Source organism: Myxocyprinus asiaticus, chromosome 26, assembly GCF_019703515.2.
Source record: "Myxocyprinus asiaticus isolate MX2 ecotype Aquarium Trade chromosome 26, UBuf_Myxa_2, whole genome shotgun sequence".
NCBI classification, from domain to species: domain Eukaryota; kingdom Metazoa; phylum Chordata; class Actinopteri; order Cypriniformes; family Catostomidae; genus Myxocyprinus; species Myxocyprinus asiaticus.
The window spans coordinates 39,870,651-39,886,110 of NC_059369.1; the positions used below are offsets into that span (position 1 = coordinate 39,870,651).

Below are 15,460 nucleotides of genomic sequence, written 5' to 3' on the forward strand. Positions count from 1 at the left end.
GAATTCCACCTCTATGTTCAGATATTTTAGATAATTTTTTTTGTTATGTGCTATTGACTTGGGTAGCATTGAAAGTGTAAAAAGCTAATTTGGGAGTTAAAATAGTTATACATTTCTTTCACAGCTCGCACATATGATAATTTGGATGCCTGTGAGGTGGTGCGTTGCTCAGATTTGACCACTGCAGCTGTTTTATTAGAGGTATGGTGTTTAGCTGCTAAAAGCAAAGGACATAGCCAACATGACTGATGCCATGTTACTCTGAATGCATTTTTTTTTTTTTTTTTAAACATTATAACTTTCAGAACAATTTTCAGAATCAGATCTCTTAAAAAATTAAGAGATTGATTATGGTTATAGAAATGGTAATGAATGAGTTCATATAATTCTGTGTGGTATCAGATGTTTGATTATGCTAGCATGGTAGTATAGGTAATATACTGTCTCTGCAAGATCAGTGCAATATGTTGGAGCGCCCTCTTGTGACTAACATGGAAACACACAATTACAGAGATGACCTTACAGCCGAAGTGTGTGACTTTTTCGGTGTAAAAATACTTTCTCCTATCCCAGCTTAAAGGGATAGTTCATCCAGAAATGAAAATCATTTACTCACCCTCATGCCATCCCAGATGTGTATGACTTTCTTTCTTCTGCTGAACACAAACAAAGATTTTTAGAAAAATATCTTAGCTCTGTAGGTTCATACTATGCAACTTAATGGTGATCACACATTTGTAGCTCCAAAAATCACATAAAGGAAATGTAAGAGCAATCCATTTGACTCCAGTGGTTAAATCCATATCTTCAGAAGCGATACAATAGGTGTGGGTGAGAAACAAATCCAAATTTAAGTCCTTTTTTTACTCTAAATCTCCACTTTAACTTTCAGATGGGAAAGTGAAACTAAACAGGCACCACATGTGACTTTCAGATGTAAAAGTGAAAGTGGAGATTTAGAGTTAAAAAAGGACTTAAATTTGGATTTGTTTCTCACCCACACCTGTTGTATCGCTTCAGAAGATATGGATTTAACCACTGGAGTCTTTTTGGGCTACTTCTATGTTTGCTTTATATGATTTTTGGTGCTACAAAGGTTTGATCACCATTCACTTGCATTGTATGGACCTACCGAGCTGAGATATTCTTCTAAAAATCTTTGTTTGTGTTCTGCTGAAGAAAGAAAGTCAGACATATATGGGATGGCATGAGGGTGAGTAAATGATGAGAGAATTTAAATTTTGTGTGAACTATTCCTTAAATATGCAGAGAAAACTATAAGCCATTCATTGGTTAATTTTCTCCAAAACTGTAAAAACTGTGTCTCTGAGGAACTATGAACATTCCCTTGTTTGATTTGATTGACCCATCTAGACCCTACCCAACAACACTGACCTGACCAGTGGCATGAGTTGGGGGCAGGACTATCTGTTTGTTAGATCAATGAAAGATGGGGGACGTATTCAAAAAGCTGTTTTGAAAACAATGTTTATTTTTGCAATTCCGTATGGTGGCGCAGAAATTATACACTTCAGATTTAAAGTTTCGAAATGGCCCAAAAATTTATGAATATTAATTTATTATTATTAATTTCGCTTGATTTTTGTTTTACTTCAAGTGCTTGATTACTCGTGAAATGTAACTTTTCCACGAATATGTATACTTCAATTTGCATTTTGCAAATACAATAAATAAAATTCCTTTGAGTCTTTCAGATGCTTAATATATAATGCATTTCTCAGATATTTATTTTATGATATGATCTGACAGTTGACATTTAGCAATTTATAATTCTATATTTCTGCAAGAAATTTTGATGATGTTTTCTGCTTTTGTTAAGAAACACTGCATGTTCAAATGACCCTGTTGTGTGGTGGGAGTCATTTTTATCATATTTTCATAGGTGGACCTAAAGGATCTTATGAATTGCTTGACTAGCCGAACCATAATAACCCGGGGAGAGACTGTGTCCACCCCTCTCAGCATGGAGCAGGCCCTGGATGTCCGAGACGCCTTTGTTAAGGTAAAAACTGTCTCCCATATCATCTCTCCTTCTTGCTTAGTGTAATAATGACATCTGATTGGCTGTATGCCTGTGCTGTAGGCAATATATGGACGCTTGTTTGTGTGGATTGTTGAGAAAATCAACGCAGCCATTTATAAACCTCCATCCCTGGAGCTAAAAGCAGTGCGGAGGTCTATCGGACTGCTCGACATATTCGGCTTTGAGAACTTCACTGTTAACAGGTAGTAAATGTATCACTTGCATCACATCCATTTACTGTAAGCATATCACATACAGCACACTTCTTTATTGAGGAAATTGTTACCAACACTTTACATTACAGTATCCCTGTTACACATTAATAACTGTTAATTGTAACAATTATATAATTGAAACATGGACACCGTTCTTTAAATTTTGACATAAATACCATATTGTACATACTGTATGTTAAAGTCAACATGAAATAAAATTGATTTCCATAAATACTTTCTTAATACGTAGATAGTGTAGTAAAGGTTATGGCAAAATGATAGCAAATAAGGCATGTAACGTATATTTGTACTTAAATAACATAAAATCCAGCGTATGAGCAGTGTGATTTTGTGACTTTCATTAATAAAGTTATCTCCCCTTCAGCTTTGAACAGTTGTGTATCAACTTTGCCAATGAAAACCTACAGCAATTCTTCGTCCGACATGTTTTCAAACTGGAGCAAGAGGAATATAACCTTGAGAACATCAACTGGCAGCACATCGAGTTCACAGACAACCAGGACGCTTTGGATATGATTGCCATTAAACCCATGAATATCATCTCTCTAATTGACGAAGAGAGCAAGTTCCCAAAGGTCAGAGAGTGACTGATATGGCCTGTAAATTCACTGTGAAGTTATTCTTATTCACTCACAGTATCCTGTGCTCATGTTGACCATTTATTTTTCATGTTTCATTCTGTTATTTTCTTGCCTTTAGGGTACAGACACCACCATGCTGAACAAACTGAATTCTCAACACAAACTCAATACCAACTACATTCCCCCCAAAAACAGTTATGAAACACAGTTTGGCATTCAACACTTTGCTGGTGATGTCTACTACGAGACCAGAGGTTAGTATCATTCACACAATACATGATATTGAATTCAAAAATAATTCTAGTTACACTAGACAGTGGACACTATTTTAAGAGCGCTAAGCGCAGCGCTATGTGATAAGTCATATATGCAAAGTCAGTGGGCATGGCCATAAAGTCTAGATGCAAGTGGGTTTGCCGAAGTTGCTCACGCAAAGTGCTAATGGGCTGGGTCAAGTGCAATTTAATTCTGAGATTTTTCTCCGGTTATTGCAGCATCTGCGTCACAAGTCAAGTGTCCCTGTCAAGCACCAGCGATATAAACAAAGACAGCACATTCACAAGAAGTTGGTAGTGTAAATGGATTGTAGGCAATGAATTAGAAGAAGAGATATATGGACTTACATTCTTTTGCGCATTAACTGTGTCCTTGTTGCAGGGCCGGCCCACTGCATTTGAGACATAGGCGGTTGCCTAGGGCACAAAATGAAAGGTGGGCACTGTATGAGAGTATTTTGTTATTTATTTTTTTGTCAGATGTGCACCCTCTCATAAAGACTGTTGGCCCCTCTACCCCTGTATTAAGCGAAATGTGCCATTAACCATCCCTTCAGTAATGATAAATGGTTACGACCATACATCCTCTTTGTCCCGGATGTGTACTCTTTTTCGGACCTAAAAAGGCACCCATTCAGGATATCAAAAATAGCTAAAATGTCCGGGATTTGGCTTTGTCTTCATATTGATGCACACTCTACTCTTAGAACTGCCATGCACTCTGTGTATTTGATACTGCACATCAGTTTCTACGTGTTAACGTGTCCTTATGTGATTATTGTGGAGCGGCCACATCGACAGATTGCTCTGCAGCTAGAAAAATCAATAATGTTAGTACACTTTTAAAAATATGTTCCCCAACTCTGCAAGGAGCACTTTTCATTAAAATCTGATCTTTAAGGAAGCACCTGTGCACAGCAGGAGGACTGAAAAGTGTATAATAAAAATTATTTTTAATATGATCTTTTCTGTTTTTATTTGTTATATTTGTTATTTGTCATTTTATATTGTTACTATTCATTAAATGTATTAAATACATGTACCTGATGACTTTGCCACAAAGAAGTCCAGGCATGTCCAGTTTGAAACCACATATTCTTGATTTTCTTTTTTCTTTCTTTATTTTTTTGCACAGAAAGTGATAGCAAGAGATCTATCTAAAAGTGTATGACAGTGACACGCTTCTTTTATATGCATGAAAAATGTGGTCCATGGACATGGATGTAGGGTCCATGGAAATATAGAGAATGTAATTATTATTAGTAATTATGATCTACTGACACACAAATCACAGCAGTATTAACAGTGATTGTATTGGCCTTCAGGGTTAGGCTGTGGGTTTTTGCACCCACTAGACTGCTACTGGTCTTTTTTTTTTTTTTTTTATACTTTTATTGAAACACAAAAAAATTTAACCAAAAATATTTGTAAATTCAAATGACACTTCAAACTAAATGAAATATAATCAAAATAATGAAGTGGTCAAAAAATACAAAAATAAAATAAAAAATGTAACCACCAGGGCCTAACCCTAAGAGAAATCCTACTGGGATTTCCCTCCCAATCCACAAGGGGGCCCGCTATACCTGTCTAATTGAGCCATAACGGATGTCTAAGTCTTACTCCCAGGTTTTAGTATATATATATATAAAGACCTTGCCTTAGGGGCCCCCTGGTGGCCTGGGGGCCCTGAGTTGTCACTTATACAGTAGCTTGAAATGGCTCTGATTACCACCTTCCCAAATCCAAACATTTTACCCTCTCCAACTTCTTCCACCTTTTTTGCAGTGACTTAAAAATCACTCTGAAACAACAGGTGGAAAAATATCAGTCTAAATTAGATAATAAATACAATTGTAATTAAAGATGCAGGGTAGTGCTGTGCTAAGCACAGTCACGAAAATAGAGCCCAGTATATTTAAAGCGACGAGGTGTGGGTTTTGATGTCAACTTGCCATGGCAAGCATGAGGGTGTGGAACAAACCATTAACCCAAAGTATTAAACTTCAGCGCGTAAAGCACCATTTGTGTGCTATGGACATGAATGATACTTCAAATGTAGTCAATTGTTAATGTGCTTAATAATGCGTTAGTTCACATTTGTAAATGATTTTGTGTTTGTTTGGTTCTCTACAGGATTTCTAGAGAAGAACCGTGACACTCTTCACGGTGACATCATTCAGCTTGTACACTCCTCTAAGAACAAGTTCATCAAGCAGATATTTCAGGCGGATGTTGCTATGGTAATGTCTCCAGCTCATACTGTTCTTTACAATGGTTCACAGCCTCAATCACAAGTGTCCTAACCTTACTTTAAACCTACTGCAGTGGTACCATTGTACAGTGATGGAATCAGATGGAAATGCAATGGTACTTTACAATTACCATATTCATATACATGTACATTGTCATATGTACATGGTACTCCAAGGCAGTGTTATTATAGTTAACAGAAACTAAAACTAAAACTAACTAAAATCATTTTCGTTAAGTAAAATAAAATAAAAATAATAACTGACATTATTGGAAAAAAAACTAAAACTAAACAAATACCTTTTCATTCGAATTCATTTTAGCTTTAGTTTTTGATATAACTAGGGTGAATATGGGCAAAGTGGGGCACTTTTGTAAATTTTAATTTTCTTGAAACTTTGAATTATGATCCAAATGCCACATAACCTAGCCTTTTACCTTTGAAGAAAGCTTAGGATGTCTTCTACCTTAGTCAAAAGCAAAAATGAAGAAATATTTAATACTGAGAAGTAGAACCTTTGAAGACCCTCTTCTGAGCAAATCACAGATTTTTTTTTAAGCAGTACTGGTAAAGTGGGACAGAGGAAAAAATATTCTCAAGAAAATATCTACAAAGTATTTGGAATTCATTTTTACATTTCAAAAAGCTTTTGAAAAACAAAGCTGTTGTGTTATCCGGGCCAAAGAGGAAAAGGGTCATCCAAGCTGTTATCAGCATCAGGTCCAAAAACCAGTGTCTGTATGGGCCAGGGGTGTGTCAGTGCCCATGGCATGGGCAACTTGCACATCTGTGAGAACACCATGAATGCAGACAGATATGTACAAATTTTGGAGCAACATATACTGCCATCCAGCACCGTATTTTCCAGGGACGTCCCTGCATTTTCCAGCAGGACAATTTCAAACCACATACTGGCCATATTACAAGTGCATGGCTGTGAAGCAGAGAGTGTGGTGCTAGATTGGCTTGCCTGCAGTCCTGACCATCTCGAATTGAGAATGTGTGGCGCATTATGAAGCACACCATACGGCAACGAAGACCCCAGACAATTATGCAGCTGAAGACCTGCATAATGGATGAATGGGGGAAAATTCCACTTTCTAAACTTAACAAACCTGTGTCTTCAGTGCCTAAATGCTTAATAATTGTTATTAGAAGAAATGGTGATATTTCACAGTGATAAACACTCGACTGTCCCAACTTTTTTGGAGCGAGTTGCAATCATCTGATTTGAAATTACTGTACATTTTCAAAAAAGCAATAAAATTCACAAGGAAAAACATCATATTATGTGTAGTTGTAGTGTTTTCAATATAGAAAAGGGTGAATATAATTTACAAATCATCCCTTTTTGTTTTTATTAGCATTTTTCATACTGTCCCAACTTTTTCAGAATTGGGGTTGTATAATCGAGCTTGAAATCATGACTGCCAAGGAGACTGCTGATGTCGAGATTTACTGTAAAAAAAGGACTTAAATATTTATCAGTTTCTCACCCACACCTATCATATCGCTTCTAAAGACACAGATTAAACCACTGTAGTCTTATGGATTACTTTTATGCTGTCTTTATGTGCTTTACGGAGCTTAAAATTCTGGCCCCAGTTGACTTGCACTGTGTGGACCAACAGAGTTGAAATGTAGTTGTTAAAATCTTCGTTTTGTGTTCAGCAGAAGAAAGAAAGTCATATACATCTGGGATGGCCAGAGGGTGAGTAAACGATGAGAGAAACTTCATTTTTGGATGAACTATCCTTTCAATGTTTACTGCCCAAAGATTAGTTTAGTAATGATTTATAATAATTTAAGGAAATACATATGGATACAATGGGGATCAAGCTTAAATGTCCTACGTCACTTTACCCGTATTCACCCTATATTATACATTTTGTAACATTTACAATCCACATTAACCATGAACATACCACTAGATAGAGGTAACACAAGAATGCCCTGAGAAATGATATGATGTTAGACTTGTTAAATTACACCAGTGAAAGCTCAGCTTCGGCAGCCATAAAAAATATTAAAACTAAAATAAAAACGAATTAAACTGAAATAGAGAAAATGAAAAGTAAACTAACAGACAAACTGTGAAAACTAATGAAAAGTAAACTAAATTGTAATGACAAATTGAATATAAAATAGAAATAAAAACTAAATTAAAAATCCAAAACTATAATAACCCTGCTCCAAGGTACAAACACCAGAGTGCTATCTTGGTGGTTTCCAGAGAAACATGCTATTACCATGGTACTTTGTCCAATAACCGTGGAAACACCATGGTACTATTTGAAAGCGTAATTTTTTAAACTAATGTCTGTGAATTTTCAAAATGTATTTTTTTTCTCCCCTTTTTCTCCCCAATTTGGCATGCCCAATTCCCAATGCGCTCTAAGTCCTCGTGGTGGCGTAGTAACTCGCCTCAATCCAGGTGGCGGAGGACGAATCTCAGTTGCCTCCGCGTCTGAGACCATCGGTCCACGCGTCTTATCACGTGGCTTGTTGAGCGCATTACTGCAGAGACCGCGTGGAGGTCCACGCTATTCTCCGCGGAATCTCCCCGCACAACTCACCACGCGCCCCAATGAGAGAAAGAACCACACATTATAGCGATCACGAGGAGGTTACCACATGTGACTCTACGCTCTACGTATGTGACTCTACGCTTAGGAGACCTGGCTGGAGTCACTCAGCACAACCTGGATTCAAACTCGTGACTCCAGGGGTGATAGTCAGCGTCAATACTCATTGAGCTACCCAGGCCCCAAAATGTATTTTTAATATTAAGGATCGACTAGTTACAACACAAATTTTCCCTCTTTATTTCTCTGTTTATGAAATGTGGTAGTTTTTATGTGGCTATGTGCCCGGTGGCAGTCTTTATAAACCAGGTTCACTGCATAAGGTAAAACTGTCAGAAGACCATCAGTTCTGTCATTCGGCACATGTATTGTCCTTTGTGTGTCTGTATGCGTCCACGTTAAAAAAGTCAATATCATCATTAACAAACTCCTGTGTCTGTTTGATGTTTTTAATCAAATAATTCAAATCTATGGAAGACCATTTCTGCCACATAAAAAAGTCATGCTTTGGTAGGTCATAATTTTTGAGATACAAATTCATAATATTAAGATAAAAAGACAAATTATGAGATACAAAGTCAATTTTGAAACACTAGGGGGCAGAGCCACTAAGAATGAATTGCGACCGGTAAAAGCGCCGTTTGCGCTGGTTAAGCACACGCAGAGGTGGGTAGAGTAGCCAAAAACTGTAAAGTAAAAGTACAATTACTTGAAAAAAATTATTACTCCAAGTAGAAGTAAATGTAATGATGTTCATCATTACTTGAGGAAGAGTAAAAAAGTATCCAATTAAAAGAATACTCAAGTAGCGAGTAACTAGTTACTTTCATATGTAACATAATGGACGTTTAATCTCCAATTTCCATTACATACCGGTAATACACATTTAACATGTATTACAGAATAATAATAATTATTATTGTTATTATTATTGGAAATTCTTTCATCATTCACCATCATGTTGTTCCAAACCTGAATGACTTTCTTCAATGCAACACAATTAAGGAGACGTCAGACAGAATGTTCCTTAGTCACCATTTACTTTCACAGCATGACTTTTCCTCCATATTTTATAAGGGAATGAAGATTGAGACTGTCAGTCCCAAACATTTTGTCTAACATCTTTTGGGTTCCACAAAATACAGAAAGTCACATGGGTTTGGAACAAATTGAGGGCGGGGAAATGATGACAAAACATTAATTTATGGCTGAACTATCACTTTAAGGACGCTTGTCAGATTTGGACGAATCTGTCAATTAGAAGAGAAGTTTGGAAACCAGTTTCTAGTAATTATTACTGTGAAAAAGGTGAACAATATTCCACAGGCCCAATCATATATAATGCTGAATGAAAAGAAGCAAGATCATGCCTTTATTAATGGCTACCTTTGCAATTTCAAAGCGTTTTAAAGTCCTGAATGGATTCTTAGTTCAGTTATGATATTTTCAGTGTAGAAAGAGTTTAGATCATTAATTCTGTATGGTAAGGGTAAACTGCACCTTATCTCTGTATTTGGAAGCGTGCTAGGCTTATTTAGGTTCAGAGCTTGTTATCTGTTGTCCATGAGAAAAACACGCCACATCTGTGTGTACACGTTAAGATGCGCTCGAATAGTTACGCATGCACGCGATAGCAAAGGCATAGCAAAAGGCATTTACACTTAATGCGGATGTTTACATGGATTTATACAGTAGGCACTGAGATATTTCAGCACTGATATAAAAATGTATACTTAGAAACTGATGTCATAAGAGCCCATAGTTACAGAATCACCTTGAAAATGACCATCACCACAACACAGACAAGCTCACATTATCACAATCGCCAAAATTCACAGCAATGAGTTTTCTTAAGTTGGAGCTACAATTCTAATCTTGAAATATCTGCTTGTCTTGGTGTAAAATGAAGGCATGCGTGACGAAAGTGTTTGTTTGGCGTGCTTGTGGCTGCAGCCATGAACTCGACTCGAGTGACTTCGCACATCTGTAAAGTTCCGCTCTCGTAAAAGTCCCATTCAAAAACCTCTCAATCCTAGTAATGTAACGAAAGGAACGTTGCCCATTGTAACAAAGTAAAAGTAAAAAAAGAATCATTAGAAATTTACTTAAGTGTAAAAAGTACCCACTATTAAACCTACTCTTAAAAGTACATTTTCTCCAAAAATGTACTCAAATAAATGTGGCGCATTACTACCCACTTCTGAGCGTCCTATTCACTAAATAAATTATGCAGATCTGGCAACGGTGCAAACACGCCTACAATATCGCTGCAATTCTGATCTTGTGGACCGATTCAATATAGCAGAGGATGAGGCATACCACCGTATTTGACACACCCTGCTGGGACTGTAAAGCATCACTTTGATAAAGACACCTGGATCATCTTTTAAACATGCAGAATGTGCGCTTGACGACACCGTGCATCTGGATATATGCCAGGATATAACACTTCTCCATCATTTGATGATTATTTGATTAATTACTGCTGATATGATAGGTTAAAAATGTTCACAAACATCTCTATTAAATAAAATTAATTTTACCGCCTACTTTCATTTGCCAGTAATAGCGCAATCTAAATTTCGCCAGGCATTTTTTGTTAATGAAGCACAATCTAAAATGAGCCTAATTTACATAGAAAGGAAGTGTGTTTGCATGGAAAGGAATGACAATGATTTAATTTAAGTGGATCAATGAAGCAGAGCGGGAACTACAAGCCTGCTTCGATTGTACGGATTGGAGTGTTTTTGAGGCTGCAGCCACAGACCTGGACGAGCTCAAAGATACTGTTACATCATATATTAGTTTCTGTGAGGATATGTGCATTCCTACTAGGACTTATTTGAAGTTCAACAACGACAAACTGTGGTTTACAGCAGAGCTCAGGCAGCTTCGTCAAGCCAAAGAGGATGCTTACAGGGGTGGGGATAAAGTCTTGTACAATCAGGCCAGGAACACACTGAACAAGGAAATCAGAGTGGCTTAAAGAAGATACTCTGAGAAGCTGAAAAACAAGTTTTCAGCTAACGACCCTGCATCAGTGTGGAGTGGCATGAAACAACTCACAAATTACAGGACTCCTACCCCCAACCCTGTGGTGGACCAACAACTGGCTGATGACCTGAATGTGTTCTACTGCAGATTTGAAAGGCCCAATCTCACACCCCACACACACTCTGACCTTCACTTCACACAAACACCAACACCTCCTGCAACCCCCCTCCTCCCCCCTCCTGCTACTCAACCTGCACTTGTGAGCCGGGTCTTTCGGAAACAAAAGACAAGGAAAGCTTCAGGCCTAGATGGCGTCTCACCAGCGTGTCTTCGATCCTGTGCTAACCAGCTGGCCCCCATCTTCACAAAGATCTTCAATAGATCACTGGAGCAGTGTGAAGTCCCATGCTGCTTCAAACGCTCAATCATTATTCCTGTCCCAAAGAAACCAAAAATCACAGGACTTAATGACTACAGACCTGTCGCCCTGACATCTATGGTCATGAAATCATTTGAGAGACTGGTGTTGGCCCACCTGAAGAACATCACTGGACCCTTTCTAGATCCCCTCCAATTTGCTTATTAAGCAAACAGGTCTGTGGATGATGCAGTCAACATGGGATTGCATCATATTGTGCAACATCTGGACAGACCAGGGACATATGCAAGGATCCTTTTTGTGGACTTCAGTTCAGCTTTCAACACCATCATCCCAGCTATACTCCAGAATAAATTACACCAACTCTCTGTTCCCATGTCTATCTGTCAGTGGATTACCAGTTTTCTTATGGACAGGCAGCAGCTTGTGAGACAGGGGAAACTCACTTCCAGCACCTGTACAATCAGCACTGGTGTCCCCCAGGGATGTGTGCTCTCCCCACTGTTCTTCTCCCTCTACACCAATGACTGCATCGCCAAGGACCCCTCTGTCAAGCTCCTGAAGTTTGCAGAAGACACCACTGTCATCGGCCTCATCCGAGATGACGATGAGTCTGCATACAGAAGGGAGGTTGAACAGCTGGCTGTCTGGTGCAGTCAAAACAACCTTGAGCTGAACACGCTCAAAACGGTGGAGATGATTGTGGACTTTAGGAGGAACACCCCAACACTGACCCCCCTCACCATGGTAAACAGCACTGTGGCAGCAGTGGAGTCATTCAGGTTCCTGGGCACTACCATCTCACAGGACCTAAGGTGGGAGACACACATTGACTCCATTGTGAAAAAGGCCCAGCAGAGGTTGTACTTCCTTCGCCAGCTGAGGAAATTCAACCTGCCACAGGCGCTGCTGATACAGTTCTACTCAGCGGTCACTGAGTCTGTCCTCTGCACTTCAAAAACTGTCTGGTTTAGTTCAGCTACGAAATCAGACATCAGAAAACTACAAAGCACAATTCGGACTGCTGAGAGGATTATGCATATATATATATATATATATATATATATATATATATGGTGGAAATACACTTCTATACAAATCTGTGTAGGTTTTACAGTAACTAATGATAGTTTATGCTGTGAACATAAGATATGCTGGAGCAGCTTTTAGTGTTTTTGCGAACTTTGACCACCTTTTCGTGCATTTGGTTTAAAAAAGCTGGGAAAAAAGTGGAAAACGGTTTAATCCAGGGTTTTTGCAGAAAGCACCCTTCTAAAATGTCATGTAAACAAGAGCACATGGATGAAGAAAAAGCAATTGAACACACCCAGGTTTCTCCCGGAAAACGTGGTTTATGTGGCCATGTAATTGCATTAACGGGGTTCTTACAGGGTTTTGAGAAGTGCACATGTGTGTAAACAGACGGGATAACTGTCATAGGATGCAGCCATACATCATAAGTCAATACAGTGGAAATAATTCAGCATTTCTGGGAGTTCAGTGGGAAAAGGGGAAAGCACAAACACTATAAACTATACCAATTTACACACACCAATTTAAAATATCTACTACTGTCCCTCACTCCTGCGCATACACTCAAGTATGTTGGGCGAATTCTGGAGTTTGACGTAACTCTTTGCACAATTCCACTGCAGGTCGCGATGGCAAGTTATGGACAAAAACTCAGCAACAACTCTGGAATATCTAGAAATGAAGCACAGCAACCGAGAATAAAGTAGTGAAGTCTTCCTCGGATGCCATATTTGTTACAGTGTATTTACAATGTTCACTGATATTCTTTGAAAATTTAGATTTTTGAGTCAATAGTAGAGCCTTAAACATCATTCACTTGTGGGGGCCTGGAGTCGCGAGTTCGAATCCAGGGCGTGCTAAGTGACTCTAGCCAGGCTTCCCTTATGCAACCAAATTGGCCTGGTTGCTAGGGAGGGTAGAGTCACATGGGGTAAACTCCTCGTAGTCGCTATAATGTGGTTCTCGCTCTCGGTGGGGTGCGTGGCGAGTTGTACATGGATGCCGCGGAGAATAGCATGAAGCCTCCACAAGCTTGTCTCCGCAGTAACGCGCTCAACGAGCCACGTCGTAAGATGCGTGGATTGATGGTCTCAGATGCGGAGGCAACTGAGATTCGTCCTCCATCACCCGGATTGAGGCGAGTCACTAAGCCACCACGAGGACTTAGAGCGCATTGGGAATTGGGCATTCCAAATTGGGGAGAAAAATAAAAAAAATAAAAATCATCATTCACTTGTTCATGGCACAGCTTAGTTTAAACTTTAACCCTTTCCACCTTTTTTGTTCTCTTAAGTAGACCAAAATAAATAATATGGCCTGCATCTGTCTAGATAATATATCTGTCAAACAGCACTTCCTGAGGTGAGTTCATTTCCTCAGGAACTCTGGGCAGAGAAAAGAGAGAGTGATTTCAATGAGAAAATAGACAAAGTGACAGAAAAGTAGTTATACCAGTTTTAAATATGTTCTTGGGAAGAAATGTTTCATTACAAAATCAAAAGAAAATAAATAAATTAAATTTGGCCTTAAGCCTGTTTTTAGCACTATTCACAATTTTGCATTGTGACATTATATAAATGAAAATTAAGCTAATTTCCCCTCCAAATTTTCTTTTTCTTTACATAATGTATTTCTGTAATGAAAACATCCTGTTTAGTTACAATATATTATTTTTTAATTTAAAAAGTATAAATGAAAGACAATAAAACAGTCACTACCATAATGCGAAGTTCTTACAATGGTAATTTAACAAATGTACTTATAATATACAGTATACTGTAATTTGTTTGCCATTACATTACCGTTACAATGCAAAGGCTTCTTTTTTTCTTCCAACACATATTTATTATTATTATTATTATTATTTATTTTGATTGTTTTTGACAGTTTTTGTGAGATTTACCCTAAAAAGAATTTTGACCTTCTGCTCAGCACTATTCCTGAACATCTTTTAAAAGTGCTCATTAACACACAAAGTGTGTTTGTGTGTGTGTGTGTTTCTGGATACACAGGGGGCGGAGACCAGAAAGCGTTCCCCAACTCTAAGCAGTCAGTTCAAACGCTCTTTGGAGCTGTTGATGCGCACACTGAGTGTGTGTCAGCCGTTCTTCCTTCGCTGCATCAAACCCAATGAGTACAAGAAGCCCATGGTGAGTTAAACCAGTGTCATTCTGTACAACAGGAACGGTAAGCCATAACTCGACTCAGTGTTAATGGAGAATGATATCTGGTTCATGCCAATGGGCCACTCATATTTTAACATACAAATAAGGTTTTTAGCTTTAGATTTATTCTTTCCTAAAATGTTGTTTAAGGAGAATGTCTTCTCATTATATTTCCAATAAGACTTATTGATTGCTTTTGTCCTGTTTTAACATTCTTTAACTGTTTGGTAACATACTGTACATTTTATTATCAAATCAGAAGTTTATGTCCATTGAATTGTAGGGAACAATTAACAGTAAGGTTCTATTTGTTAACATTAGTTAATATGTTACATATCATGAACTTACAATGAACAATCATTATTTACATGTATTAATCTAAATGTTAATTAATAAAAATACAGTTGTTCATTATTAGTTTATGTTAGTTTATAATGCATATATATATATATATATATATATATACACAAACAGTATATACATAAGTACATTGTATCAGATGGTTAAGTACATAGCAGTTAAGGCCACCTAATGTAAAGTGGGTCTATATACACTACCGGTCAAAAGTTTTGAAACACTTGACTGAAATGTTTCTCATGATCTTAAAAATCTTTTGATCTGAAGGCGTATGCTTAAATGTTTGAAATTAGTTTTGTAGACAAAAATATAATTGTGCCACCATATTAATTTATTTCATTATAAAACTACAATTTTATAAAAATAAAAAAAAGTTTTTGAAATGAATGACTTGGACCAAATAATAAAGAAAAGCAGCCAATAAGTGCCCAACATAGATGGGAACTCCTTCAATACTGTTTAAAAAGCATCCCAGGGTGATACCTCAAGAAGTTGGTTGAGAAAATGTCAAAATTCAAATTCTAGGCAAAGGGTGACTACTTTGAAGATGCTAAAATA

At 37.7% G+C, this 15,460-nt stretch overlaps 1 protein-coding gene across 3 annotated transcripts in view; it reads left to right on the forward strand.

Annotated features, from left to right (window-relative positions):
* The window catches only part of LOC127416899 (unconventional myosin-VIIa), a 65,295-nt gene that overhangs the window by 13,608 nt on the left and 36,227 nt on the right, over nt 1–15,460 (forward strand). For all 3 annotated transcript variants that reach the window (XM_051656490.1, XM_051656492.1, XM_051656491.1), the window contains 7 exons: nt 125–201; nt 1,904–2,023; nt 2,105–2,247; nt 2,645–2,855; nt 2,980–3,115; nt 5,273–5,379; nt 14,393–14,530. In XM_051656490.1, the coding sequence (XP_051512450.1) occupies nt 125–201; nt 1,904–2,023; nt 2,105–2,247; nt 2,645–2,855; nt 2,980–3,115; nt 5,273–5,379; nt 14,393–14,530 (932 nt within the window). The remainder of the gene's footprint in view (nt 1–124; nt 202–1,903; nt 2,024–2,104; nt 2,248–2,644; nt 2,856–2,979; nt 3,116–5,272; nt 5,380–14,392; nt 14,531–15,460) is intronic.